Here is a 22,006-nt window from a genome sequence, read left to right on the forward strand (position 1 = left end):
AGGAGTTTGTTCGGTGTGTCCAGGAGAGTTTCCTGACACAGTATGTGGATAAGCCTACTAGAGGAGAGGCTGTACTTGATCTGGTGCTGGCTAATGAACCTGGACAGGTGGAGGATCTCTCGGTGGGTGAGCATCTTGGGGATAGCGATCATAATTCTATCTCCTTCACGATAGCATTGGAAAGAGATAGGATCAGGCAGGCTAGGAAAGTGTTTCTCTGGAGTAAAGGGAAATACAGTGTCATCAGGGAGGAAATTAGATGGGTAAATTGGAAGGAGGCATTCTTGGGGAAAAGTACCGAAGGAAAGTGGAGGATTTTCAAGGAATGTTTGTCTGGAGCTCTGCATGATAACGTTCCGATGAGACAGGGGGGTGTTGGTAGGGTACGGGAACCGTGGTGCACGAAGGTTGTGATGAACCTGGTGAATAAGAAAAGAGAGGCGTACAGAAGGTTCAGAGAGCTAGGAGGTGTTAAGGATTTAGAGGAGTATACGGGATGTAGGAAGGAGCTTAAGAAGGAAATTAGGAGAGCGAGAAGGGGTCATGAGAAGACCTTGGCGGGTAAGATTAAGGAGAATCCCAAGGCTTTCTACAAATATGTCAAGAGTAAAAGGATGAGATGTGAAGGCATAGGACCCTTAAAAGGTGAAGGGGGAAAAGTTTGTGCGGAACCGTTAGAAATGGCGGAGGTGCTTAATGAATACTTTACCTCGGTATTCACGGTGGAAAGGGATCTGGGTGGTTGTACTGCTGGTTTGCGGTGGACAGAAAGGATCGAGCATGTGGACATAAAGAAAGAGGATGTGTTGGAACTATTGAATGGCATCAAGGTTGGTAAGTCGCCGGGACCGGATGGGATGTACCCCAGGTTACTGTGGGAGGCGAGGGAGGAGATTGCGGAGCCTTTGGCGATGATCTTTGCATCGTCGATGGAGACGGGAGAGGTTCCAGAGGATTGGAGGATTGCAGATGTGGTCCCTATATTCAAGAAAGGGAACAGGGACAGCCCGGGAAATTACCGACCGGTGAGTCTAACCTCAGTGGTTGGTAAGTTGATGGAGAGGATCCTGAGAGACAGGATTTATGATCATCTAGAGAAGTTTAGTATGATCAAAAGTAGTCAGCACGGCTTTGTCAAGGGCAGGTCGTGCCTTACGAGCCTGGTTGAGTTCTTTGAAAATGTGACCAAACACATTGACGAAGGAAGAGCGGTGGATGTGGTCTATATGGACTTCAGCAAGGCGTTCGATAAGGTCCCCCATGCAAGACTTCTTGAGAAAGTGAGAGGGCATGGGATCCAAGGGGCTGTTGCCTTGTGGATCCAGAACTGGCTTGCCTGCAGAAGGCAGAGAGTGGCTGTGGAGGGGTCTTTCTCTGCATGGAGGTCAGTGACCAGTGGAGTGCCCCAGGGATCTGTTCTGGGACCCTTGCTGTTTGTCATTTTCATAAATGACCTGGATGAGGAAGTGGAGGGATGGGTTGGTAAGTTTGCTGACGACACCAAGGTAGGTGGTGTTGTGGATAGTTTGGAGGGATGTCAGAAGTTGCAGCGAGACATAGATAGAATGCAAGACTGGGCGGAGAAGTGGCAGATGGACTTCAACCCGGATAAGTGTGTAGTGATCCATTTTGGCAGATCCAATGGGATGAAGCAGCAGTATAATATGAAGGGTACCATTCTTAGCAGTGTAGAGGATCAGAAGGACCTTGGGGTCCGGGTCCATAGGACTCTTAAATCGGCCTCGCAGGTGGAGGATGCGGTCAAGAAGGCGTACGGCGTACTAGCCTTCATTAATCGAGGGATTGAGTTTAGGAGTCGGGAGATAATGCTGCAGCTTTATAGGACCCTGGTTAGACCCCACTTGGAGTACTGCGCGCAGTTCTGGTCACCTCATTACAGGAAAGATGTTGAAGCCATTGAAAGGGTGCAGAGGAGATTTACAAGGATGTTGCCTGGATTGGGGGGCATGCCCTATGAGGATAGGTTGAGGGAGCTTGGTCTCTTCTCCCTGGAGAGACGAAGGATGAGAGGTGACCTGATAGAGGTTTACAAGATGTTGAGAGGTCTGGATAGGGTAGACTCTCAGAGGCTATTTCCAAGGGCTGAAATGGTTGCTACGAGAGGACACAGGTTTAAGGTGCTGGGGGGTAGGTACAGAGGAGATGTCAGGGGTAAGTTTTTCACTCAGGTGGGTGAGTGGAATCGGCTGACGTCGGTGGTGGTGGAGGCAAACTCGTTGGGGTCTTTTAAGAGACTTCTGGATGAGTACATGGGATTTAATGGGATTGAGGGCTATAGATAGGCCTAGAGGTAGGGATATGATCAGCGCAACTTGTGGGCCGAAGGGCCTGTTTGTGCTGTGGCTTTCTATGTTCTATGTTCTAACTCTTCTAAAAATCCAGCCCCAAGAGTCAGACTTTGCAACAGCTCTCCTAAAATTGTAGTGCTCCTACCTGACACTGAAATCAATATTGAGCAGCAATAAAATTTAAGAACCATTGCTCTTCTTATTCATTGTTGATCCCAAATAGTACCCCTTTGAGTGTCTAAAAGAGTCCTGAAGTATAGGAAGTGCAATCAACAGTTTTACCATCAAGAGAGAATCTAACAACCTCCCCTTGACATTCAATGGTATTACCATTGCTGATTCTCCCACTATCAACATCCTGGAGATTACTATTGACCACAAATTGAACTGGACCTGCTATATCAATACTGTTACGACAAGAGCAGGTCAGAAAATAGGAATCCTGTGTCGAAAAACTCACCTCCCGATTCCCCAAAATGTCCACCATCTACAAAGCACAAGTCAGCAGTGTGAAAGAATACTCTCCCCTTACCTGGATGAATACAGCTCCAACAACAGTCAAGAAACTGGACACCATCCAGGACAAAGCAGTCTGCTTGATTGGCACCCCATCCACAAACATTCACTCCCTCAATCACTGATAATGGCAGCGGTGTGTCCTACCTACAAGATGCACTGCAAGTTCTCCTTACACAGCACCTTCCAAACCCACAACAACTAACATCTAGAGGGACAAGGGCATAATGCACCAGCTCTGATGCATACCCTTCATATCCTTCACTTGACCAAATCTCCAAAAATGAACAATACTGATACTGAATGAAGACTGAAAAGTTATCGCCCCATGAAATAGTTCAGCTCTTGCAGCAAGAAAATAAAAAAATCCAAGAGCCACCATCCAACAGTGTGCATCTTTCAGCATGATTCAATTTGTATATTTTACTATGGCTACCAACTAGCCAGTTTCACGGTACGTTGCATGAAGATTTTAGAATAGGGAAACCAGACCGAGAAGGAGCAATTTTTAAATTCTCCAATTTGTTCCCTTATGAGAGAAATGGTTGTGAGAAATCCTTTCCCAAAGAAAGTTATTGAGCAAGATTGGGGAAATATGTTCAGGAGATACTTAGATGCATTTCTGGAGATTAACTCAAAGTTATAGTAAAATGCCAAAGGTGGGTGAAAACAGATGAAGATGTAATGTAACAATTACAGAAATATTGGGGTAGATTTCTCATCTTTCAATGCCTGAGTTTTAAACATTGCTACAACAGTGTGCAACAATGAAAATCTGGCTGGGGAGATTGCAGATCCAGAATGCAATGGAGTTTTCTTCCATTCATTTCAAGAGAAGGCAAATCAGAGGTTTCTGCTACACATGGATCATCCTCTGGCAGATCTTTCTTACTGCATTTTACACAAGCCATACTTAGCCCCCAGGTGGCAAAAAATGAATGATGATATTATGTCTGAACTTAGGGCAGGACAGCAAGTAAAAGTTCTGATTAAAAAATATTCTGGAGGGATAGAGTAGGTTAAAAAGGAGAGATGGCAGATTGTGTCCACCTATTTTCAAAGAGGGGAGGTGATGGCATAGTGGTATTATTGCTAACCTATTAATCTAGAAACTCAGCTAATGCCCTGGGGACTCGGGTTCAAATCCTGCCACAGCAGATGGTGGAATTTGAATTCAATTAAAAAAAGATCTGGAATTAAGAATCTACCGATGACCATGAAACCACAGTCAGTTGTTGTAAAAACCCATCTGGTTCACTAATGTCCTTTGGAAAAGAAAATCTACTGTCCTTACCCAGTTTGGCTCACATGCAACTTCAGAGCCACAGCAATGTGGTTGACTCTCAACTACCCTCAGGCAACTAGGGATGGGCAATAAATGCTGGTCAGCCAGCGACGCTCGTGTCCCATGAATAGATAAAATAAAGAATCAAGGAAAGAGATAGCAGAGGCATTGGTGTGCTCATTAGTAAAAAAGATTAAGTGCTAGAAGTCTGGCAGAAAGCTAACATTATACCATTACTTAAAAGAGAAAGAAGATGTCCAAGGAACCATTGGCCATAGCATGGAATGATGTGAATAGTTCCCATGGTCACCATGTTATAAAAAGGTTGTAGAAGCACTTGGAAAACTGGTTTTAAAGGATGATATCAGGAAGTCAAATTTATATGTAATTATGAAGGGAGTGACATGCAGACCTTCTTTTCTTTTAAAAAGGGGAAGTTAAGGGAAGACCTAATAGAGGTCTTCAAAATTATAAAAGGTATTGATAGAGTAGAAAGAATATTTCTACATTTGGGAAAGAGCAAAACTAGAGGCCATCAGTATCAGTTCGTCACCAAGAAACTAAATAAAGAATCAGGAGAAATTTCTTTGCTGAATGGACAATGAGATCTTGGAATTTGTGAACAGAGTGTGGGTTGAGGAAAGTAACATAGATTTGTTTCACTGGAGGATAACTAAACTTCTGAGACAGAAGAAAATAGAAGGTTATGCTGATAGAGATAGGTGAGGGAAGGTATGCAAATTGTAAATTGCCATCAAACCTGACTGTGGAGGCCAGGTCATTGAGTGCATTTAAGACAGAAATAGAAAAGTTCTTGATTGGTAAAGAGATCAAGGGTTACAGGGAAAAAGCAGGAGAATGGGTTGATAAATTTATCAGCCATGGTTGAATGGTGGAGCAGACTCAATGGGCTGAATGGCCTAATTCTGCTCCTATATCTTATGGTCTTATGATTCAATGAAGAAGGTAGGAGAGCTGCTAGGAGCAGCACCAGACATGGCTGAAAATGAGGTGCCAACCTGATGAAGCTAAATGCAGGACTACATATGTGCTAAATAACAAAAAAAAGATAGGATGAAGTTATCTCAGAACTAATAGATCAGTCCAAAGTTCTGTGATCATACCACATATAGACATGGATAATAGTGGACAATTAAACAACTAACTGGGGGAGGAATATGCACAAACATCCTAAAAAAATGGAGTAGCCCAACACATCAGTATAAAAGATAAGGTGAGGCACACGCAGCTACCTTCAGCCAGAAATGCTGAGTGGATGATTCACCTCATCCTCCTCCCGATGTCCTTAGCATCAGATGTTAATCTTCAGCCAATTCCAGGTGATATCAAAATATGATTGAACACACTGAATGTGGCAAAGGCCCTGAGAAGAGCCTGGATGTAATACTGAAGACTTGTGCTCCAGAATGAGCTGTGCCTCTGGTCAAGTTTTTATGGTGCAGCTACAATATTGGCATTTAGGGCAGCATGGTGGCATAGTGGTTAACACTGCTGCCTCACAGTAGCAGGGACCTGGGTTCAATTCTAGCCTCGGTTGACTGTATGGAGTTTGTACATTCTCCCAGTGTCTGCATGGGTTTCCTCCCACACTTCAAAGATGTGCAGGTTAGGTTGGTAGGCCATGTTAAATTGACCCTTAATGTCAGGGGGATTAGCAGGGTAAATATGTGAGGTTATGGGGATAGGGCCTGGGTGGGACCGTTGTCTGCGCAAGCTTGGTGGGCCGAATGGCCTCCCTCTGCGCTGTAGTGATTCTATGATTCTATAATTCTGTGAATGTAGTGATACTCCCTATCATTAGCAACTCCTTAGATAATAAAACAGTCTGTGTCCATGCAGGAAAACCTGGACATTTAGGCTTCAGCTGATAAGTGGCAAATCTTGTCATGCAAGTGAGAGATAATGACCATCCCCATGAAGAGAGAATCTAACCATCTTCCACCATTAACTAGGGGGTACTAGTGACCTTGTATGTGTATTAACTGGACCAGCCATATAAATACTATGGGCTTTCTCATCTCCTGATCCTCTGGACCATCCACAGGTTGCTTCTGTGATGAATTTCTCTCCACTTGCCTGAAAGAATGCAGCTCCAATAAACTCGAGATACTCGGCAACACAGAGGACAAAGCAGATCACTTGATCTGCGCCATATCCAACACTTTAAACATTCACCCCTTCCACTACCCACACATGGCAAGTAGTGCGTGCCATTTACAAGTTCCACTGTAGCAACCCAACAAGTTTTCTTTGATAATACTTTCAAAACACGCAACATCTAGCATCTAGAAGGACAAGGACAGCAGGTACATGGGAACTACACCATCCACAAAACACTGACTTTGAACCATTCCTTCACAGTTGCTGGATCAAAAACCTCCCTCCCTAAAAGCATATTGACTATAGTAGTTCAAGAAGGTCATTCATGCCTGCTCAAGGGCAATTATAGATGGGCCACCTATACTAATCTTACCTGTGACACTCACACTTCATAAGTAAATAAAAATATATTAACCAGCTTTTAAATTGTATTCAGGTATGCATTAAGTGGGGAAATCATTAATGTATATAAATATATATAGGAATAGGCCAAAACTGTGGCTAATGGATTGCCGGTGCATGATATAGAATATGTGTCTCCGTAAATAAAAGCTTGCATGTATATAAAGGCTAGACTCCTGTTCTATCCTTCCCTGGCTATCTGATTTATAATAGGACAGGAGGAGGCAGAAGTGGAGTGCAAACATCAACATGGATTGCTTGTGCTGAATGTTTTGTGTCTGTGTTATATATTCTGTATAAATTTAGTAACTCTATTAATCAAAGATTCCTTAGCACACTAGAACATAAGGGTGATACAGATGGTATGGTACAAGTAAGGGAACTGTTACTCTAATGAGAGTTTATTATAGACCACCAAATAGTGGAAATGATTCCGAGGAACATAGAGTCACAAAAATCATAATGATAGGTGACTTTACTTATTCAAAGATACATTGGGGTAAAAGTAATCTAACTAGCAAATTCAGGAAAATTTTCTGCAGTGTGTTCAGCAATTAGGTTAAATTGCTTTTAGTCCAAAAAAAAGGAATGAATGCTGGAACTAATAAATTAACCATTGAGAGTAGGTAAGCAGAATTTCTCTGGAACAGCATCCACAATTAAGTTGGATGTGAAAACTGAAAAAAAGAGTCAAAGATAAGGTACATCACTGAAAATCAAGCAAATTTTAATGAGCTGAGAGGGAAACTAGCCCGTTAAAATTGCAAAGAAAATTTAATAGATAAACCAGATCAAACAGGATATGATTAGGAAAAGAGTTGGCATATGCCCGCAGAATGAAGAGAGTGTGGCAGAATTTAAGATCCTTGGATAAGTGGAGAAATGAAAATTTAAATGAGACTTAAAGCAGAGGCACATGAAAAATTTAGGCCAAATAATTCAAAACCAAATCAAGCATAATGAAGAAACTGAAGATGAAAAACATAGAAGAATGGAAAGAATGACTGCCAGGTAACAAGTATCAGATTTTCTAAACACATACAAAAATGAAATAACAGACTAAACAGGATTTTATGTGCTTTAGGAAGTACAATTTTATGAATTAAGGCAAGGTTATCAAGACTTTTAGAACATGGAATGTTCTGCCAGAAGCAGGGGCGGCATGGTGGCACAACAGTTAGCGCTGCTGCCTCACAGTGCCAGGGACCTGGGTTCAATTCCTGGCATGGGTCACTGTCTGTGCACGTTCTTTCCATGTCTGCGTGGCTTTCCTCCGGGTGCTCTGGTTTTCTCCCACAGTCCAAAAGACGTGCTGGTTAGGTGCATTGTCCATGCTAAATTCAGTGTACCTGAACAGGCGCCGGAGTGTGGCGACTAGGGGATTTTCACATTAACTTCATTGCAGTGTTAATATAAGCCTACTTGTGACACTCATAAATTAACTTTAAAATTTTGGAGCTGGAAGCAAATTGTATAATAGTTCTTAAAATGGAAGCGAATAAATGTTTGACAAAGAAAATAAGAGCATCAGTAATGGGACAAAATTGATAACTAAATAAGGGGAGGGGGCTCAGGCAAGAGCAGTTTACTGAGACAATTTGTAGTGGAGAATGGAAGTTAGAATGGAAGAATGGAGGTTATCTTTGCATTCCAGGATTATACTGCAGTAGTGAATGGTTTTGGTAGTGGAAGGTGAATCTTATTCGTGCTTGATACGGTCCAACTTGATGCAGCAACTGAGAGTTGTAAACAAGTTGTCCAAAGATGTGCGGGTTAGGTTGATTGGCCTTGCTAAAAATTGCCCCTTATTGTCTTGAGATACGTAGGTTAGAGAGTTAGTGGGTAAATGTGTGGGGCTATGGGGGTAGGGCCTGGGTGGGATTGTGGTCGGTGCAGACTCGATGGGCCGAATGGCCTCTTTCTGTACTGTAGGGTTTCTATGATTTCTATGAACACTCGGAACTGAGAGGGCAAAGGTGGACACCACACTAGGAGGGGCAACCAGGCTGGGAGAGAGCAAGGAATTTATTGGGGACAAGGGCAACAAAGGCAGAGCTGAAGGATTGATTCAGCAGATCAACAACTATAGAAATATTGCAGTGGAGGGCCAAAGATTGGACAGTTGGGAATGGCATATTGAAAGGACAGTTCCAAGTGACTGTGCGGAGAGTTTTCTGGGGCTGAAGCAGAAGGAATGATGTCGGAAGGAGGTAAATTTGCAAATAGTGTGGCGTACAAGAAAGTGATCAAAAACGGCTCTATCTCATTGAGACGATGAGAGGAAAAAGGTCACTTCACAAAACAAGGGCGAGGGGATGGATTTGAATATGGTGTGGGAGAGTTTACACAGAGGGAATGATTATGAACAAACAGTGAAATGAGAAGAGAGAAAACAAGTTGATCAGAGACAGAGGCTGAAATTATTGAGTTTGAGGAATTTGAGGGAAGAGAACGATGTTTCAGTGAAAAAGTTAGGGTAAAGCTTTAGAAGACAGACTGAAAATATTTCAACATGTACTCATTTAGTGCCCCATAAACAAAAAAAGTTAAAAATATATACCTTTTGTTAAAAAAAAATAAGCACTGATATTAAGGCAAAATATTACGGATGCTGGAATCTGAAACAGAAAATGCTGGAAAATCTCAGCAGGTCTGACAGCATCTGTGGAGAGGGAATAGAGCCAATGTTTTGAGTCTGGATGACCCTTCATCAGAGCATCATCCAGACTCGAAACATTGGCTCTATTCTCTCTCCACAGCTGCTATCAGATCTGCTGAGATTTTCCAGCATTTTCTGTTTTTGATTCACTGATATTGTTGCTTAATCATATTTGAACACGCAATGCAGCAAATCTTCACACTATAGAAGCTAGAATAATCGGCTCTTCCATATGTATGGGACGGGTCATTTCCCCACAGGACTTTCTCTTTAAAAATACTAAGTTAATGCTAAATAATGAATGATTTTGTGATTTAGATTTATAATCACTGGGAATTGAATCAAGATGGCTAAATTCTTCTCAGTTAGGATCCTTAAGGATATTAACTCCTAATGTGAGGTAATAAAATTTTCATAGCCCAGTAACCACCTAATGCATTGGCATAATTTTTAACTACATGAAATGCTTAAATAGTAACACTGTACGTCTGAAGTTTTGGATCTGAATAGGTTTATAATTTCATAAATATTAAAACAATTTGCACCAATTACCCTCTCATTCTGCTCAGAATTTTGGTCATAATTTAAATCTCATAGTTCTATAAATACTTTATGTGCATTTGGAATTATTAAGAGATGATCTAATAAAATTCTAGCTTTTTAAAGGAATGTTTGAATGACATTATCATTTACATTGTACTGCATAAAACTAAGTAGATGAGAAATACACTGCTAGATATTTGGTACAAAGACTAAATGCAAAGTTTGTTTATTTATTAGTGTCACAAGTAATAACGTTTCTGTGAAAATCCTGTAGTCACCACACTCCGGCACCTGTTCGGGTACACTGAGGGAGAATTGAGCATGGCACATGCACCTAACCAACACATCTTTCATACTGTGGAAGGAAATCAGAGCACCCGGAGGAAACCCATGCAGACGCAGGGACAGCGTGCAGACTCTGCACAGTGACAAGCCAGGAATCAAACCCAGGTCCCTGGTGCTGTGAGGTAGCAGTGCTAACCATTGTGCCGCCCATAAGTTGTCAGTACACAACAGGTCAGTCAGCATTTGAAAAAGATAGGTTGACTTTTTTAAAATTAGAATTCTGACTAAATGTATACACCAGAAATGTTAACCTGAAATTGAATTGCTCCTCTAACCTGCAATGTATTGGCAGAATATTCTGTTGTAATTCCCAGTATGCACAGATTTGTTTTTGCACTTATTTTATTTCAGGCTCTTGGTAATTTCTGAAGAGAACAACGTGGCATCCATTCAACTTAACATAAAATAATTGATGGCTCAGCTGTAAAATGTTTCACTCAAGAAACGTTCCTGGGCGTTGTACATTGCACATTGTGAGCACAGTCAGAGCGAAGGTGGAAATTTCCTTGCAGAACATTTGGAGGTGCATTAGTAAATTTAGAATTTTAATCCTAATTTTAACTTGGGATGGGAGTTGTGCACACAAAGGTCAAGGTAGAGGACAAAGGGAGCTTCCTCAACCTCGGAAACCTGACGCCAATCAAAGACTTAACCTTCCAAGCTTCAACTATATAGATTCTGTCAATATTGTGTGCCATACAGTCAGCAGGTCTATGGAGAGAATGCAATGTCAAGCAGCACTGAAAGAATACTCTCCGGAACGCTGATAAATGCTGGGAAGGAGACCTGGAGATGTATCATAAAAAGAGGGTGTAGACTGGGATAGGAGATACAATAATTATCCTTCCTCTTCTGGACCCCAAAAAAGTAAAAAAAAGTAAAAGCACATCGCTTTTTGACCTTCATTTGCCACCTGTCATTACTCCTGATTGGTTGGTCTGGCAGCAAATGCCAATATGCCAACACAGGTATCAAACACATGTGTTGAGCTCTGATGAAGAGTCATTTAGATTCCAAAAGTTGACTCCATTCTCTCTTTACAGATGCTGTCAGACCTGCTGAGATTTTCCAGCAATTTCTGATTTTGTTTCAGGCACCTGACTCGACTCACCTGCTCAAAAGGACAGCAGAGGGGAAGTAAATCTTCACTTCACTCACCAAGCAGGAACCTAACAGGTTCAGATAGGTGATAAAAACAACATATGCTGGAAATATTCATCTGTGGAAAGAAACTGAGTTCATGTTTCAGGTCGGTGACCTTTGATTGGAACTTTTGCTTTTGTATTCGGATCAGATAGGTTACCTGCTTACACTCCACCTGTCTTTACTTTCAATTGAGACCAGTGGAAAGTAAAATCAGATGGGTTGTAAAATGAGCAACTGAACCATCCAATCTGATTAGTTTTCTATCAGGTGGTTTAAGTTTTAAATTGAACTATCATGTTGAAATCAGAACCTCCAGGAAGACAATGACATGTCAGTGGTAAGTCCCCACTGTCCTTTCTCCACATTTTACAAGTTACCTTAAGATAATGTGGCATTCTATCAGCAAAGTAGGCGAAAGATATTCAATTTTCCAATTAGTTTCTTGACCACTGAATATCTTTTGCATGCTTCGATATACACTTTTTAAGATCGGCACTGACTTTCTGTCAGGCAAATGGCTGTTACCTACAATCAATATATTTTGTGCATGTGGTCAAGAATGGCACCTATTTAATTATATTGAATTGTCACCATATTCATTCCACAATCCTTCCAATATCTTTCTCATAAGAAAAGTCGGAAGGAAGAGATGAAAGCAAACCATTACATAAAATGAATCTGAGGTTATCCACCTCCTTCCATCGTCAATATTTTATTAAAAGCTCTAATACTTCCAAAAATATCTAACATCTCAAATGCAACTCTGACGTCACTGGAGACTGCAATCTGATCATGAATTGTTTCCTTTTTAAAATTAAAGTAGATACTGCCAGCAGCAGCCAAGACCACAGAACTCAATGGCTCACAAACTTACAAAATATGCTTTGCCCTTTGTCCTGTTAGAATAACAATAGAACCTGGTCCACAGTGCATGAATTGCTGTAACTCAAGATGATAAAGTATGACTGTACAGGACCTGAGAAACATTCGACTGACAGCAAACTTTGGATGTACAAAAAAAATGTAAATTATATATATATATAATATATATATGAGTTAATGCACAGTGGTTGGATTAGGATAGAAATCCTATTGTCATAATATTCATACAATGAATTGCTCTACAAGGTTAAACGAAACCATGTCTTCAATACCATGGAAAATAGCTCCATTCCTAATGTGCATTTATAATTGATTTAATGTCACCTGAGGACATTGCAAAACACTATTTCATGGAACTGCTGAATTTTATTTCTTACCATTTTCTGCATCTGACTTCCTTTCCTGTTCAGTGTCAGTGAGAGAAAGCATCGAATTCGCACGGCTCGACAGACAAGAGCTATGTTCAGATTTGATTTCTCGCATCCACAATCTTAAAGCGTGATCAGGAGATGCAGCCCCTTCTGTCTCGGTATCGACATCAGAGCCTATTATCATAGGATATCCATGCTGGGAAGGATCACACATATCTGTCTGATACCCACCACATAACACTGGTGGAGTCTCACAGAATTCCAAAGCTGAAAGAAACAAAAGGAGAGGGAGAGAAAGACAAGACAGTGTGAGAATCAGGCACTGAGCTTATCAAAAGAACGCATCTGAAGACAGGTTAACAGGACAATATGACAAGCTGCTTTTCAACCTTTATAGCTGGAAGTCTTGGCAGACAACCTCTGCAGCTCAACTGAATAAAATCAGCAATGACTTGACACACTAAGCACTCACGAATCAACATTTTGAAAAGGGGTTGCGTAAAAATATTGCTTTATTAGTTGAAATATGAAATGAGGTAATTACATGCCATAATCATAAAATCATACAGCACAGAAGAAGCCCATTCAGCCCATTGTGCTGTGAAATAGCAATCTTGCTTATTATCTTACACATCGATTTTGTCGGTAACCTTGTAAGCTCTTCAACTACACGTCCAAATCCCTTTTAAAATTCATCTAGGTATCTTCCTCACCTTTTCAAGTAGACGATTCCAGATCCTGACACTCCAGTGAAACAAATTCTCTTATCATTTAAACAGAAAAGTCTTAACAGGCTACGTCCCATCCTGTTGTTAATTTCACCCAAGGGTTCTCCTAAACATTACAAGATCTTGAGGGTTCCTTCACTTCACCTGGGACCAAACCTGAGTGAGCCACAGGTCTCTTTGACTGTCCACAGTTTCCCAGTCTGGCACTTAAACTTCCAGAACTCTCTATCTCTATCTCTCTCTCTCTCTCTCTCAAGGATTCCACTAGCTTTGCCAGGCAGATCTTTAATTCCTCTTGAATTTGGAATTTTCATTCCAATCATTGGCCCGACATTCAATTCCTGTTTCGTGTTTACAGATCAGAAACACCCCTGACCGCGAGTAGCCTCAAGACTTCCTGTTCTGGTTGCTGGTGGTACACAACTGCCTTCTCATAGCCTTCTAATCTGACTATCTGTTTCTGTGAGCAAAACACAGTACACCCAAAACAAATAATTTCTCCTTGCATAACCTGTCACCTTAGCAGCGTGGCATACATGGAATGTTGCAAACCAAGATTTAAACCGACTGTCTTTTACCTTCAAAACAACCCTTTGATTCTGGGACACACATGAATGATTTATCTCCAATGGAGGTAATGGCCCTCTTACGTGACTTCCTGGTTCCATCAAGAAACCCTTTTTTTACAAATTGCCGTTAGCTTCTTTGATCTGGGGAGCCTCCATGAATAATAGAAGCCTCTTTGGTGTCCACTCTAACTTCATTGCACATTCTGAGGTGTCTTGAGAGAAACTGGCTCCTCCAGATAAATCCAAAGTACCCATCATAATTCTAGGTGTAAAAACCTTTTATCAACATTCCAGCAATGTGATAAAACTTCCTCTTCGAAACAGACCCCAGATCTATTTGAATTACACTTAGTTTGGTTGTTGTTTACCAGTTCTTCAATCAGATATTTTCATTTATCTGCATTTAATATTTAATTCTTAAAAATGTAATTTGGATCTCTAAAATACATGAATTATTAAATGAGACATTTGCAACAGAAACCTTTGGAAGTGAATGGCAGTAGATGGCCCAGGAAGTTAACTCTCAGAATCTGGCACTGAGGACCTGGCACTGGTGCCACAAAAAGTTCAATAATCTTGTACAGATAGTGAAAGTCACTGAATGCATCTTTAAAGGACATATCATGCCAACTTCCCAAGCTGAGCAATGCACTGTACACCCATTTCTCACTTATCAACAGCCCTTGCAGTCAGGAGTCAGGCCTAACATTTGCAGGCTCCACCTCTCTGGCACACTCCTTCTCATGATAACAGCCTCACATTCACCTCGTGTTACATGTACATACCTTCACAGGCATACATACAACTCCTGAGCCCTTTGAAGGAGATGGTACTGTGCATCACAATTCTAGTTGTGACAAAGTCTTTTGCATTTGATGTTACCCAAAATATTGAGGATGATGCTATATTGTCTTATGTCCAACTCAAATCCCACATCACCTTCATCTTGCTCTCTGGCATGGAGTACACGCAGTTGATGGTGTGATCATGAACATCTTGCTTTCCCTTCTATTGCTTTCCCTCATCCCAACCCTCACCTTCTGGGTTCCTGCTATCAGACACCCAAGAACTGTGGCTTGCCCAGCTCCAGCAGCCCAAGGAGAAACAGAGAGAGCAACAGCATTGATGAAGAGACTCCATCACATGATCTGACATTCACAGCCACCTGCTCAGATACTGGCACTGTATATACTTTGGAGGCTACACGAGGACTGGGATGAGCACATGGTGAGTCACTGGGCAGCAGTGGGTTACAACCATGCCAGGGGAAAGGTCAGTGTGTGTATCAGCTCACTGGAGGTTAAGATCAGAGACAAGCTAGTGTTGCCACAGAGGAATCAGATGAGGATGTTGATGGGCAGGCTGCAAGTGAATGTTGATGAACATGCATATGGAGATGCTGAGTACATTGGCAGGCAATCAGAGAGCCTCTTGTCACTGTCAAGTAGCATGAATGAGCTTGGCTCAAAATGTGGTGAAGGGCATCATGCAGAGCTTGGAAAGCATCTTTTACACCATGGAAGTGGTGCCAAGTTCCATAACAGCAGGAAAAGACCCAGCTATGATACAACATCCTGCAATTGCTGACTCAGCTTAAACTGGAGCACAGGCAGAAGTCACTCAACAATGCTGCAGTGGAAGCTCAGACTAAAGTCATGAGATCCACGCTCCCTGTCACACAATTTCAGACTGCTGCCAACATGGCGGTTGATCTTCTTGCTCAAGTGTGCATGCAGCCTCCCTCAGTTGTCAACCAATCTGTCTCCAAAAGATCGCTAAGACTGATGAGGGATTATTATTGGTACAATGAAGACAAAGGATGATGGCATTCACCTATCAGCGCCACGCTGCCTCTGCCCTTATTGGTGCCTCTCAGCCAGCCAGCCTAGACTGCTGCCACCCATACCAAGATGTTCTTTCTGACATGAACCCTGTACACTCAGAAATGCTCAAGAGGATCCTGTAGGGCCATCCGCAGCCTCCCTCACTGAAAATCAGCAGCCTTCCACGGCAATGCAGGAGCCATTGGGGTAGAACTGTGTAGGAACATGAGGCCAAAGGTACCCAACAGACAGGCATTTAAGAAATACGTAAGGGTGACTAGTTCATTTCTGTTAGTAACATTCTCTGTATTGTTGGATAAAGGTGTTTTGGGAAAGTTGTTGTTAGTGGCTTTTTTTGCAGCAGCTTAACCGTGTGGACACTGTGACACAGATGGGTGGGAAGGTGGGGTATTGCGAAAGTATGGTGGTGATGGGATGATCCTTTAAGGGAAGTGGAGTCTGATTCAGTGCTCACATGAACCCGTCCAGTGCGAAAGGGTCCTGGATAATTCCTCCCAACCTTCTTTTCTTCATCCTTCTTCTCCTGAGCTGACCTCTGTGAACCTGGTGGGTAATGACTGTGATTGTGCGATTATGACAATGATGTTGTGGAGAGTGCAGCATCATCTCTGGAGCTGTACCCTGGAGAGTATTGTGGTCCAGCAGTCCAGGCAGCTGAATCGCTCGTCAAGCAGGTCAATTGTCTGTTCCACTAGGTCTCTGGTAACAGCATAGTTTTCATTGTACACCCATTCTCTAGCATGTTTGGATGGCACAGCAGTCTTCATCAGATGAGTAGAGGGGGTGTGCTTTGTTTGATCCCATGATGTAGGTAATGGTGACTGCCTTAGGATAAAGACATCTTGGCAGCTGCCAGGATGATAGACATTCATTGACATTAAGACGGTAGAGGGGACACTTGCTTTCATCGGTTGTGGCATAGAGTATAAGAGCAAGGAGGTAATGTTAGAGTTATAGAGAGTGTTGATTAGGCCACAGCTGGAGTACTGTGTGCAGTTCTGGTCACCTCACTAGGGCGGCATGGTCACACAGTCATTAGCACTGCTGCCTCAAAGCGCCGGGGACCCAAGTTCCCGGCTTGGGTCACTGTCCTTGCGGAGTCTGCATGTTCTCCCCGTGCCTGTGTGGGTTTCCTCCGGGTGGTCTGGTTTCCACCCACAGTCCAAAAGACGTGCTGGTTAGTTGCATTGCCCATGCTAAATTCTCCCTCAGTGTACCCGAACAGGTGCCAGAGTGTGCCAACTGGGGGAATTTCACAGTTACTTCATTGCAGTGTTTATGTAAGTCTACTTGTGACAATAATAAATAAACTTTATAGGAAGGTTGTGATAGCACTAAGGGGGTACAGAGGAGGTTCACCAGGATGTTGCCTGGAATGGAGCATTTGAGCTATAAGAAGACACTGGATAGGTTTGGTTTGTTTTCTTTCGAGCACAAAAGGCTGAAGGAGGAAATGATTAAGGTGTATAAGATTGAGGGGTATGGACAGGGTGAGTAGGGAGCAGTTGTTCCCTTTGGGTGAGGAGTCAGTCACAAGGGGGCAGCATTTTAGTGTAAGGGGCAGAAGATTCAGATGGGATTTGAGAGAAAAGCTTTTACTCAGAGGGTGGTGGGAATCTGGAATGCACTGCCTGGGGAGGTGGTGGAGGCCAGAAACATTGCAACCTTTAAAAATATTTGATGAGTACTGGAAATATCATAATATTCAAGGATATGGGGCAAGTGCAGGAAAATGGGATTCGCACGCCCTCAGTGGCAGTTATTGTCAGTGCAGACTCGATGGACAGAAGGGCCTTTTCTGTGCTGCACGTCTCTATGACTATTATAGTTGTACGTGATTGCACATTGACTGCATATTGCTGAAACCCTTGTTGTTCCTCTATTTCTTTGTGTTGACATGGGGGCCCACAGAGTCACTGTGGTTGATGGTTGCCTGCAGTATTGGAAATCTAAATCTCATTACTATGGCAAAGCTACATGCCCATCCAACCTGCTTCTCTCTACTTCGTGAGAAATTAATACATTTGCCTCTCCCATCATACAAGTTCTCCATCGCCTTCGGCCTACGGTTTTGGATGCTGAACTGCAATCTGTTGGCTATGTAATCTGCTGCTACCTGGAAGAATCCATTTGTATAGAAGTTTAAAGCAATGGTGGCCATGATGGCTATTGACAGTCCCCTAGCCTGGCGTGAGGCTGCAGGTCCTATTGAAAGAGGTGGCACAGTTTTGTAACTACCTTCATGAATCTGAGATACTTTCACAAAATGATCCTGGCTGAGGTGGTGGTTTGAGGCGAGTGTCCTGAAAACCCATAAATAAAAGCAAAATATTATTGCTGCTGGAAATCTGAACTAAAAACAGGAAATGCTGGAAGACTCAGCATGTTTGGGAGCACTTGTGGAGAGCGAAAAAGAGTTGACCACTTGAGTCCATATGACTCAGAATAATACTCAGGGCTTCTACGGAGAACTCTTCTCCACCTCACATTGTGAGCCTCTCCTCTCAACACTATTACCTCCATTTGTCTATCAGATGTCAGACTGAGAGGCTCTGCAATGACGACCCCCACAACGATTGCAAACTTGGGAGTTGAACTTAACACTGAGGATGGGGTTCCCACCTCCACCGGTACAAATATCAGGGGCGAGCATACTTCTGCTTGACCGACTTGGCCCACAGGCATCTAGCGGATCAAATGGCCAGTATTTCTCTCATCTCAGCAATGCCACCGGGATTGGTGCTCATTGATAGGATTGCGACAGTCACCGAGGGAGGCGACTGAGGTTGTGGTAAATCTGGGATCTCACTCCGACCAAACAGATAGGGGACAGGGAATGACAGATCAAGGGGGTGAGCACAAGGAGAATTCACGCTTGGAGTTTCAATGGTCAAAGGGGGTCCAAAAAGGAGGCACACACCACCCCCCACTCACCCCCGTTGCCCAATCATCAGTCCTCCAGGTTTCTTTGATTTGATTTGATTTTGATTTGATTTATTATTGTCACATGTATTAATATACAGTGAAAAGTATTGTTTCTTGCGCAGTATATAGACAAAGCATACCGTTCATAGAGAAAGAAAGGAGAGAGTGTAGAATGTAGTGTTACAGTCATAGCTAGGGTGTAGAGAAAGATCAACTTAGTGCGAGGTAGGTCCATTTAAAAGTCTGACGGCAGCAGGGAAGAAACTGTTCTTGAGTCGGTTGGTACGTGACTTCGCCTGGCAGGCTGCACAGTTGGCATCAGCCTCACGTGCCATGGGTAAAAGTCCAGCAACAGCAGCCATTAAGTGTCCATTAATGTTAAGTGGCGATTAATTGTCCACTTAAGAGTGTCTGCTGGTTTACAGGCAATAACATTGCAATGGAGACAGGTAGGTTAAAAACATAAGAACATAAGAAATAGGAGCAGGAGTAGGCCTCTGGCCCTTCGAGCCTGCCCCGCCATTCAACAAGATCATGGCTGATCAGAAGCGAATCAGTTCCACTTACCCGCCTGCTCCCCATAACCCCTAATTCCCTTATCGATCAGAAAACTATCTACCCGTGATTTAAACATATTCAACGAGGAAGCCTCCACCACTTCAATGGGCAGAGAATTCCAGAGATTCACTACCCTCTGAGAGAAGAAGTTCCCCCTCAACTCTGTTCTGAACCGGCCCCCCCTTATTTTGAGGCTGTGCCCTCTAGTTCTGGTTTCCCTTCTAAGTGGAAAGAATCTCTCCACCTCTACCCTATCCAGCCCCTTCATTATCTTATATGTCTCTATAAGATCACCCCTCATCCTTCTAAACTCCAACGAGTACAGACCCAATCTGTTTAATCTCTCCTCATAAGCTACACCCCTCATCTCCGGTATCAACCTGGTGAACCTTCTCTGCACTCCCTCCAAGGCCAATATATCCTTTCGCAAATAAGGGGACCAAAACTGCACACAGTACTCCAGTTGCGGCCTCACCAGTACCTTGTACAGTTGCAGCAAGACCTCCCTGCTTTTATATTCTATCCCCCTCGTGATAAAGGCCAACATTCCATTTGCCTTCTTGATCACCTGCTGCACCTGCAGACTGAGTTTTTGCGATTCATGCACAAGGACCCCCAGGTCCCTCTGCACAGTCGCACGATGTAATTTTTCTCCATTTAAATAATATTCCAATTTACTATTATTTCTTCCAAAGTGGATAACCTCACATTTGCTAACGTTATATTCCATCTGCCAGATCCTCACCCACTCGCTCAGCCTATCCAAATCTCTCTGCAGACTTTCCGCGTCCTCCACGCAATTCGCTTTCCCACTCACCTTCGTGTCATCAGCAAACTTGAATACCCTACATTCAGTCCCCATCTCCAGATCATCTATGTAAATGGTAAACAATTGAGGCCCCAGCACCGATCCCTGCAGCACGCCACTGGTCACCAACTGCCAACCAGAAAAGCACCCATTTATCCCAACTCTCTGCTTCCTGTTAGATAGCCAATCCCCAATCCACGCCAACACCTTACCCCTAACTCCGTGTACCCCAATCTTCTGCAGCAACCTTTTGTGAGGCACCTTATCGAACGCCTTCTGGAAATCTAAAAACACCACATCCACCGGTTCCCCTCTGTCAACCGCACTAGTGACATCTTCATAAAAGTTCAGTAGATTCGTCAAACACGACTTTCCCTTCATGAATCCATGCTGCGTCTGCTTGATCGAACCATTCTTATTCAGGTGCTCTGTTATTTCCTCTTTAATAATGGACTCTAGCATCTTCCCAACTACGGACGTTAAGCTAACCGGCCTGTAGTTACCTGCTTTTTGTCTACTTCCTTTTTTAAACAGCAGCGTAACAGTAGCTGTTTTCCAGTCAGCCGGCACTACCCCAGAGTCCAGCGAATTTTGATAAATTACTACTAACGCATCTGCTATTACCTCAGCCATTTCTTTCAGTACCCTGGGATGCATTCCATCCGGGCCCGTGGTAGGTGGTCAGTGCAGCACAGCTGTCATGGTGCCCAATTTTATGAAGCCTTGCAACTGCCAACCCGTCCCCACAAGTGGACTGCAGTGTGGACAAGTTACCAAATCCTTTGTCCTCCCTGAATAGATGCACCAAATCATGATAGCAACACTGCAGATGCTCCAGAGCACTCTCAGAAACATTTCAATAGTAGAAGTAGGTCAAAAGCACCTGACTTGCAAGTTAGACGGTTTTTTTAATAGCACAGATGTGTGTGCGTAATTATTCTTCAAGCTGACCACATGATTAGCACATGCATTCACTGAACCTGCACAGTCCAAGTTTCAAAAACATAAACAGAATGCAGATTGGTGTCATGAACTGAGCATGACACACCATGCACCAACAACCTATCCACTGGAGGAGTGCCATTCACACCATTCTCTGCCATCAGAACTCCTGTAGCACCAGCAGTAACAGCACAAAGGAGCTCACTTTCATGGCCTAGATGTTCTTTTTTATTTTTAAAACCAAGTTAATTTTCTGCTTTATTTTCGTGGTTCCTCCCAATCCATTTCAGGTGGGGTGTCTTCATATGTTGCACCTTTTTTTATTTGTTCATGGGATGTAGACATTGATGACTGGGCCAGCATTTATTGCCCATCCCTTAGGGCAGTTGAGAGTCAACCACATTGCTGTGGGCCTGGAGTCACATGTAGGCCAGATCGGGTGGATATGGCAGGTTTCTTTCCCTAAAAGACATTAGTGAACCAGATGGGTTTTTTTTTACAACAATTGACAATAGTTTCATGGTCATCATTAGAGTTTTAATTCCAGATATTTTTATTGAATTCAAATTTCACCATCTGCCATGGTGGGATTCGAACCTGGGTCCCCAGAGCATTATCTTGGGTCTCTGGATTACTAGTCCAGTGACTATACCATTACGCCACTGCCTGCCACTGCTGATGGCTGAAGAGGCCAGTTTTCAAGGGCCAGGTTTTGCCACAAGTGCCACTCATGAAGCTACCATGTGTCATGATGAGTTGTTGTTTGTGGCTTTTGGCATCTGTTGCCAAGTTACTGTACCCACTGGTCATTGTGGTGATGCACACCAGTCTACAGAAAGCGTCACTTGTCAAGTGCTACATACTTAAATAATTAACTAGGAGGTTTTTGTCTATAAATTATTAAGTATTCGGTTCAAGCTAAATGAAAATAATAATTGGAGTTGACATGAACATTCCTCACAATAGGATTTAAACTAGTCTATCCTAAAACTTCTATTATCTAATTACAAAATAGATTAAATACAGCAAGGAAATGTATTTAGATTCAGTATC

General features: G+C 42.8%; 1 protein-coding gene across 4 annotated transcripts in view; it reads right to left on the reverse strand.

The window, feature by feature from the left end:
* Positions 1-22,006, reverse strand: part of tenm1 (teneurin transmembrane protein 1) — a 770,685-nt gene that overhangs the window by 631,027 nt on the left and 117,652 nt on the right. For all 4 annotated transcript variants that reach the window (XM_078211359.1, XM_078211358.1, XM_078211357.1 and 1 more), the window contains exon 2: positions 12,586-12,846. In XM_078211359.1, coding sequence (XP_078067485.1) covers positions 12,586-12,846 — 261 coding nt within the window. The remainder of the gene's footprint in view (positions 1-12,585; positions 12,847-22,006) is intronic.

Source organism: Mustelus asterias, chromosome 4, assembly GCF_964213995.1.
Source record: "Mustelus asterias chromosome 4, sMusAst1.hap1.1, whole genome shotgun sequence".
Classification (NCBI taxonomy): Eukaryota; Metazoa; Chordata; class Chondrichthyes; order Carcharhiniformes; family Triakidae; genus Mustelus; species Mustelus asterias.